This window comes from Zingiber officinale, chromosome 4A (assembly GCF_018446385.1).
Source record: "Zingiber officinale cultivar Zhangliang chromosome 4A, Zo_v1.1, whole genome shotgun sequence".
NCBI classification, from domain to species: domain Eukaryota; kingdom Viridiplantae; phylum Streptophyta; class Magnoliopsida; order Zingiberales; family Zingiberaceae; genus Zingiber; species Zingiber officinale.
Genome location: NC_055992.1, coordinates 111,652,415 through 111,660,666, shown reverse-complemented (window position 1 = coordinate 111,660,666; position 8,252 = coordinate 111,652,415). Strand labels below are relative to the sequence as shown.

Sequence of the window (8,252 nt, the reverse complement as noted above, 5' to 3'; positions counted from 1 at the left end):
TTATGCTGGTGTCTTTTGATTTTTGAAGCATGCTGTGAAATCGTTTGTGTGTTTGCTACCGTGTATTTCAAAGAAAGGAAATGGATTGCATAGTGTAGTCATATGGTCTGAGTTTTCCCTGCCGTGGCACTAGGTATACAGAATAGCTAGGTTTTTGGTTTACTCCTTGCTATGGTACTGAGCATAAAGAACAAATATGGTTTGAGTTTCCAGTAGCAACTTTTCTTTACTGATTGCATGATGTTTCCTTTTGGAACATGGTGTATAAAGATTTCTTAACTAGTTCTTTTTTTTTAAAAAAAAATAAAGAATCCTCTAAAGAATTTGGGCAGGTAATGTAATTGTGCTGGAATCAAAAATGTTTCGGATTTGGTTCTTTTTGGTTCCTTGCCACAGTATTGAACAGAAGTGTGTTAATCTTATTGGTATATGCAGCAGGCGATGAACATGAGATAGCTTGGGATAAATTTTGAGCTTGTAGTTGTTTTCCTCCTCACTGTTAGCATTCTGTTAGAACCTTTAGTAGAGTAATTAGTTAGTAGAGTAATTAGACCTGCAGTTTCATTTCTGTTGCTTTATAAAAGTACAAGCTTGAACCAATTTTACATAGGTTTGTTTAAGATTCCAGCAAGCTTCACAAAGGCTTAAATTCCAACAAGTTTCAATTTAGTTTGTGCCACAAAAGGGGACATGAACAGCCTTGGAGTTTACTGTTTTGGTTTTAGTTATGTTTAGTATTCCAGTTTTAGTTTTGTTAATAAGCAGATTTTCATAAGTATTGCATGCAGATTTTAGATAAGCTTAGTATGCAGATTTTGATAAACTTAATATGCAGATTTTTGTTAAGCTTTACATGCAGATTTATGTTAAGCTTTGTATACAGATTTTCAGTACGTAGGGTGTGTTCTAGTGCACACCAAGTGCTTGATAAAATGCTTAGCTCAATATAATGCCACAATAGGCATTTTAATAGCTCAGTTAATGCAGTAGAAGCATTTAAAATAACTTATTTAGTCTTGCTTCAGCTTATATGGGACTACGGTCCAATGGGTGGGCTCCCACAGCCGCCTCTAGGTTCAGATAACCTAGTTCTAGGTTCAGATAACCTAGTTAAAGCAAGGTAAGAAAATTAGCTATGAAATCAGTATTTTATTTTCAGCAGTGGCACTGTACTGGATTAGATATCCATTGGGTTGGGCTCCTACAGTCGTCCCTAGGTTTAGATAACCTAGTAAACCCTACTAGACTCGGAACTTGCAATCCCGGGTTTAGTTAGGGATGCGCGCACAGCAAGTACAGTTGCCGGGCCCATCAGCAGCATGATTATTATTTTAATCTATTATGTAAATAATTTTCAAAACTTCACAAATTAGTTATGTGAATACAAGTTAGACTCAGTTTAGCATTAATTAGTTCAGCTTAGGTATCAATTCAGTTTCTTATTGATACACATGGTAGTTCTATGATTAGTTTTACATGTTTAGTTTTTCAGTTAGTATGATTCCTTTGCTATTTATGAGCATGACTAGCTATACATGTTTAGTATTTCAGTTAGTATGATTCCTTTATTGGTTTATCAGCATGATTAGCTATACATGTTTAGTATTTCAGTTAGTTGATTTCTTTACTATTTATGAGCATGAGTAGCTTTACATGTTAGCATTCAGTTTTAGCATGTTTTATTTATATACATGCATATCGAGTTTTTGTGAGTAGGATAGCGCTCACTAAGCTTTTAGCTTATAGATACTATTTTCCTCCTACTGCAGATAAAGGAAAAGCTAAAGTATAAGGAAGAAGGCGACAAGGAGATGCTGTGACGGTGTGTGATGTGTGGACTATGGAGATCCTTGAGACTTAGCTAAAGAACTCACTTAGTTTAAGAATTCGTTTAGTTTAATTTCTTATTAAGTTGATAAGAAAATTTTGTAGTAAGAAGTTATGTTTCCGCTTTTCATTACTTGCATGATTTGATTTATTAAACTGCGTGGTTGTGAAAATATATGTTCCAGCCGCCTGTGGCTGAGTATACTCTGTATGTATTTACGGATATGGTCACCGGTACAGGGGAGACTCTGTCGAAATTTTTCGGTAGAGATTCCTCGTGGTTTCGATCACACCGGTTAAGTAGAGTTAGTAGTTAAGTAACGGTCATCCTTAGAGTGTAGTAGTAGCAAGAAGGGTGGTCGTTACATAACGACACCGGTCTTCGAATCGGTTATTAACCGGTGTAGTATCACTTAACGACACCGTTTCATCAACGGTGTAAAACCGATGTAATATTGTATGTTAATAACACCAGTTTTGGCAGCGGTGAAAATCGATGTAATATTACTTTATAACAGCTACAGAAAACCGATGTAATATGTATATTTTTTAACAGCACAGATTTGATTTTAAAACCGACAATAACAAAAAAAAATACACAAATATTCACAAATTATACAAATATTCTTCATTCAATAATATCCATAAAATACATAAATATTCACAAATTATATAAATAATCTTCTTACATCAATATCCATAAAATACCCAAACATTCTTTTTACATCAAAAGCTAACTAATAGATATCAAAATCAAAGTATAACATTCTGTTAACACATCAAGGTACAACTGTCTCAAATGTAATCTAGCATGCATTCAGCCCACTCGAACCGCACTTCATCAATTTCAACTCTGGAGTACTTGAGATTTGTAAACTGTAAAAACACATAAATCCACCATATGTCAAATAACTAAAACAAATGTGTGCATGTATCAAATAAAATAGAATACTGAGTTTTTAAAGGCTGCTGTGGAAGATAACGAATATAACAGTGAAGGAAGCATAGAAGAACAAAGAAAATGTTCATAGTTAACAAGCAAATGAAGAGATATACTATTTATTGTACTACCTCTGATGCCATCTTCCAAATCTCATAAGCAAGAATGCAACTGTGCCCTTTGTATACACATGGCTAATAGACATAATACAATAAGGAGCAAAAGCTATAAAATTCACCATCACCACGCAATCAATGAAGCAGGCAAACACAAGGTGGGTTGATATGCAGTGAATCAAAAGGCAACTGTGCCCTTTTTTTGTGGCTTTCATCTTTCCCAGATAATTCCTTCAGTGATTTTTGCTACTAACTTGGTTTCTGTTTTTTCACATCTTTGTATTAGCGGAATGGATTAAGATTATAAAACCCTCTTACATTTCTTTTGCAGTTGGTTGATTTTGAGAGCTGGAAAATTATTTTCTCAGAATCTAAGAAAAGTGCTGGTTACTTCAGCAGAGTCTCTCTTCCAGAATATAATGTTCCTCGAGAGCAACAAGAAATGGAAATTCAAGCTAACATCTTTGCTTTTGGAGTAGTTTTACTGGAAATAATCAGTGGAAGACCTCCATATTGCAAGGAAAGAGGGTGTCTGATAAATTGGGTAAGATGCATATTTGAAAATATTTGATACTCAAAAACAGCATCAGCTTCTTGTAACAGATACTGAGGGCATAAACCCAAATTTGTTCTTATTTCCTACAAACTTCCGATAATCATTTGTTCCATGTAGTTTAGAAGCTTAATTCTCAACAAGCCCTCTAATCAGTTCATACAATAGTCAGGGTAAGTTAAAGGTTGTATTACCTCTATTTAGCTACCTTATCACATCCCAACTGAGGAAACCATAGCCTCGCTGCAAATCACAAGTTTCTTTCAACATTATCTTCCCTTTGGAGATTATTAGTTGGAAAAGACATAACATTGTTTGCCCTTTGGGTTCGCTAGTCTCAAGATATATCCTTCTTGATCCAACAGTTTGTGATTCATATTAGTAGATTCATGCTATATATCCATGGCTCATTGTTCTTCAATGTTATACAGGCCACAAAGTATCTTCAAAACCCAGAAGAGATAAGTAAACTAGTAGACCCTGAACTGAAAAACACAAAGTCAGAAGACCTCGCGGGTTACAGTTAGCCATGTGCATGAAGATGGGGGTCTAAAAGTGTATATCTGGTTAAGTAGGGTCATACTTGATGGTAGATGTACAAAAAAAAATTGGTTCTCAAAATTCAAAAAATACACTTAAACAATAAAAAAAAAACTTAGTTTAGAGTCACAGAATGAACCTTTTGCTATGAAACAGGAGCCCAACATTTAAACAATCAAAATAAGGATTAGTATTGATTACCCATTTATCTTAATAGGTTAGGTTAAATTCGAGTATCAATCCTTTAATCCTAAGGTTACCATTTAAGATAGCTTATCCAGCCACTCTACTCACTGCATCTCCTAATCTCTAATTCCTTTCTTCTTAGGCAATCATTTAGTCTCCAACTAGTATATGGTTTGTAACAAAAGCATAGCATTCGGTTTGTATAAAAAAAATCATTGTAACAAAAGCATAGCATCCGGTTTGTATCAAAAAATCATAGCAAGCACGAGTTTGTAAATCACGAATAAGTATTGGCAACATAATAGGCAATGAATGAGCCATATTGGAATTCAAGCAGGACAAATTGAACTTGAGATTAAGTATTGCATAAAGAAAGAATTGGATTTACCATATCCTTCCATAGAGATAATTTGTAAATAACCACCAAAATAGCGAGCATAGAGACGACTAATTGGAAGCCCATAACCATAACCAGCCATAATTACTCCATCTGAGCTTCCTTCATCGTTTTCCTCGAGTGGATTTTTAGCAGTGCTATAGAGATATGTGAAAATCTTTGGAAGACCACTTCTTGGTATGCCACCCCCTTCATCTGATATCTGAAATAATTGATAGCATATCAAGATCAGTATTCCAAAGCTAGAAAAACTAGTGATTGGAAATCAACCAAATCTTCTAACCATCTGATCTGCCAGGATCAAATTTCAACCTTTTATGGTCACTTTTTATTAACTGGCCATCACCAAGATTTTATCCCAACCACATTGATCATAAGATTTGTTTTTGGAATAACTTTATCTAGAGATCTTCTGTACCTGAGAAAGCAAAATGAGGTTGTATATTCTCAGAAATCAAAGTTTGTTCTGGTCCATTACATGATAATTCTCCAAGATTAATGACTTAAAACAGCTGAACAAAGCAAGGTGAATAACAGTAGCTAAATGTCAAACTTGATCATTCATTTCTTTCTCTTTTTTGGGGGTTGAATTATGTCTTCAACCTCTTCTTCATCATCCTCTTCCTCCTCTTCCCCCTCATCCTCAGCATTACCACTATCATCATCGTCGTCATCGTCATCATCTTGTTCATTGTTGTCATGGGGATCCTGATCTTCAGGCTCTTCCCCTTCATTCTCATCTTCCCCATCTGGTTTGCCTCCATCATCATCCTCATCACCTCCTGCAGCTTCATTGCTGTTCGCATCATTTGGGTTTTCACGGCCCACATTGTCTTCCTCCGAGTGCTCCTCTCCTCCTCCCTCCGAATCTCCATCTTTGTCTCCCTTGCCATCCCCATCGCTATCCCTGTCTCCATCTTCTTCTAAGTACTCACTCTTCTGGCCAAGCTGGACCTCAGACATCTTATTGACTAGGTCCTGAATGCAAAAGTCATTCAATTGAGAAGTATTAGTCTTCTTTAGCAACATTAGTGTTGAATGCAAAAAAGTCAAGAAAGGTTTCCAAACTTAAACTTGCGTCATTTTGCACAAACACTACGTTTTGCAGCGAGTTGAATTTCACTAAGAAAACACAAATTAAATTATCCAGAATTTCAACAAGGTGCATCCACTAGAATGCAGCATAAACCATCCGCAAGACCTACATCCTTAAAATGCCAATGTATATTTGACATGATTTTACAAAGCTATTGAAATTGTCTACAGACAGCAGAACATCAAGACACCCTTTTTTCCATCCACAATTCATAGCAAAAAAGTTGAATAACTAATGTTTGTCCCTTAGCCAAACAATGATTGTTCAGCAAAAGTTCAGAAACATCAATGGATACCATGTTCGTGAACAAAGAGGGAAGATAACAAAAGAGACCAGCTAGCATTGCCACCTGACCAACACAGGGTCAGATATTGATCAATGCAAGACTACATAGTACTAGGATACGAAAGAAGGAAACTTTTAATTTTCTAAGGCTGGATGATTAAAAACATTTTTAAAAAGTGTTTGTAAATATAAATTTATCAAAAAAACTGGAAGCTAAATTGGACGGAAACACATGAACAGTAATTTTTCTGTCTGATTTGGGGAGTGTAATGAGGTGAAAGTGAGAAAGTTTTTTTCAGTAAACTGCTCCTACTTCCTATTTCAAAACCAGACTAACAGACTAGTTGAATAAATTTTCGGATCATGGCTTGCAATTCCAGAAGGGAGGAGTAAGAAGAATCAAAAAGCCCCATGGTGGTCCATATCAACCATCTTAAAGAATTCTGGTGAGCAGTTATGCCCATAGGCCCACACTCCTGGGTCCTAAAGGCATGGAAGGGCACTGGTTCGGTTCCTGACAAGATTAAAAGGAAACTTTCATTTTACCAGAAGGTTTATCTACTTTCAAAAACGCTTTTAGTGTTCTAAGATCGTCAAAAAATCCCTTCAGTTTGAAAACTGGAACAAGCATTTGCCCCATTTTTCATTATTCCATTTAAGTCACTGTTAAATGTTAGTAGTTATTGTAAGATATATTTAAAGAACAGATAAATCTTATAGGTCGGTGCAATAAATTTTTTCCTAAAATTAACATCGAGCTTGCAAAGATGCATCTTGTATTTTTATTTTCTGGAATGACACAAAAGAGCAGTAATTGAGGGAGACAAGAAAACCTTTTAAAAGTGAAATGATGGAATCAACTCTTACCGTGAGCAGAAATCGAGCTGCGGCGAGCAATTCCGCCACCGGAACTGTGCTGTTGCAATTCAGCGATCGGAGAAGCGCCGCTTCGGCGGCCGCCTGGGCTTGGACGGCCATGATCCTGCCTGCCGGCGATGGACAGAAATGCCAAATGGAAAATAGCTGCCGTCGGATGTGATGGAAATCGGAAACCCTATTCGAGAACAAAGAAAGAAAATTCCATTTTCTTCTATACTCTTTATTTTTCCCAACTAGATCATTTTAGCAAACAAGATTTTGAAGAAAATCCCAAATAAGCCGATCGTTTTCATGCTCTGTGTTGAATGAAAATGATCTGGCAGTAGAACCAATCGATCTACAAACCGAAACCCTTAACCGAATCCGATCACAGAGGATCAGGCAGTAGAATTAAAGAGCGAAAAATCGATGTGGAGACGATCCGGGTGTCGGAGGCGTTGGCGCCGATGCGGACTGTGCGGCTGACCCAGGACAGGGGACGAGACGCGGCGACGATGCGGCGGCTGCTGGCGGTGGAGGGGGGCCTGGCGGTGTGCCCGGAGGGGACGACGTGCCGGGAGCCGTACCTGCTGCGGTTCAGCCCGCTGTTCGCAGAGGTGGCGGAGGAGGTGGTGCCGGTGGCTCTGGACGCGCGGGTGGGAATGCTGTACGCTACCAAGGCCTCCTCTTCTCAACCAAATGGAGGAGTTGGAGGAGATGCGGTGTGATTGGACGGAGAAGCAAGTTCATCGTGTCTTGATCCTGATCGGGAGAGGATCTAGGAAGGGGGGAAGAGGGAGATGAGGTTGAGAGAGATGGTCGGAGGTTTAAGTTTAGACTGAGAGAGATGGTCGGATGGTCGGATGGTCGGATGGTCGGAGGTTTAGGTTATCGCGAGAGAGATGTCGCGCGGAGGAAGGGCGGGATAAAGATTTAGGTTTGGAGGGAATTCACAGTGTGCAGATTTTGGCTTGTGGGGAAAAATTAAAATATTATTTGGGTTCATTAACATCGGATTTTAAAAACCGATGTTAACATCGGTGTCTATTAATCAAAAAAAGGGCGCTCATAGACATCGCCTAAAAAACCGATGTCTATGAGCTAAAATCTGCGCTCATAGACACCGGTGTTTAGAAAAACCGGTGTAAAATACTCAAAGACATCGGTTTTAGCCTAAAACCATTGTTGTTCCACTGATGTCTATGAGCGATTTTGTTGTAGTGTAGGTTCATGTTTTGGGCTCGATCCCTGGAGGACATGAACCTGATCTCCGGTCATATGATGAAGCATTCCAAGATAAAAATGCAGCATCTTGACAAAGAGTAATGAATAAAAGAATTAGAATATATGTATTCTAATAAAATCTGGAAGCTTGTTGAACCACCAAATGGTGTAAAAGCCTTTGGGTGAAAAAATGTCTATAATAGGAAAAGAGGGATAGAAAGGAAGGTGGT

The 8,252-nt window shown here is 37.8% G+C and overlaps 1 protein-coding gene and 1 long non-coding RNA gene across 2 annotated transcripts; one reads left to right on the top strand and one right to left on the bottom strand.

Moving 5' to 3' along the window:
• Positions 1–3,142: 3,142 nt before the first annotated feature.
• Positions 3,143–3,914, top strand: LOC121970597. The gene is made up of 2 exons (XR_006108980.1): positions 3,143–3,427; positions 3,868–3,914. It is a non-coding gene; the product is annotated as an uncharacterized LOC121970597 (long non-coding RNA).
• Positions 3,915–4,978: 1,064 nt separating this feature from the next.
• LOC121970596 (phosphopantothenoylcysteine decarboxylase subunit VHS3-like) lies at positions 4,979–7,567 on the bottom strand. Its single transcript, XM_042521399.1, has 2 exons — positions 6,808–7,567; positions 4,979–5,537 (listed from the first exon to the last, which is right to left on the bottom strand). Exons 1-2 carry the CDS (start codon positions 6,916–6,918, stop codon positions 5,121–5,123), a joined length of 528 nt encoding a protein of 175 aa, XP_042377333.1. The 5' UTR covers positions 6,919–7,567; the 3' UTR covers positions 4,979–5,120.
• Between the last annotated feature and the right edge of the window lie 685 nt (positions 7,568–8,252).

What these genes read in the sequence shown, in the direction of transcription:
- LOC121970596 (XM_042521399.1), bottom strand. Translation starts at nt 6,918, where the DNA reads ATGGCCGTCCAAGCCCAGGCGGCCGCCGAAGCGGCGCTTCTCCGATCG. An exon ending in CAGCTCGATTTCTGCTCACG is followed by an intron (nt 5,538 to 6,807) that starts GTAAGAGTTGAT and finishes TTTTGCATTCAG; the next exon opens with GACCTAGTCAATAAGATGTC.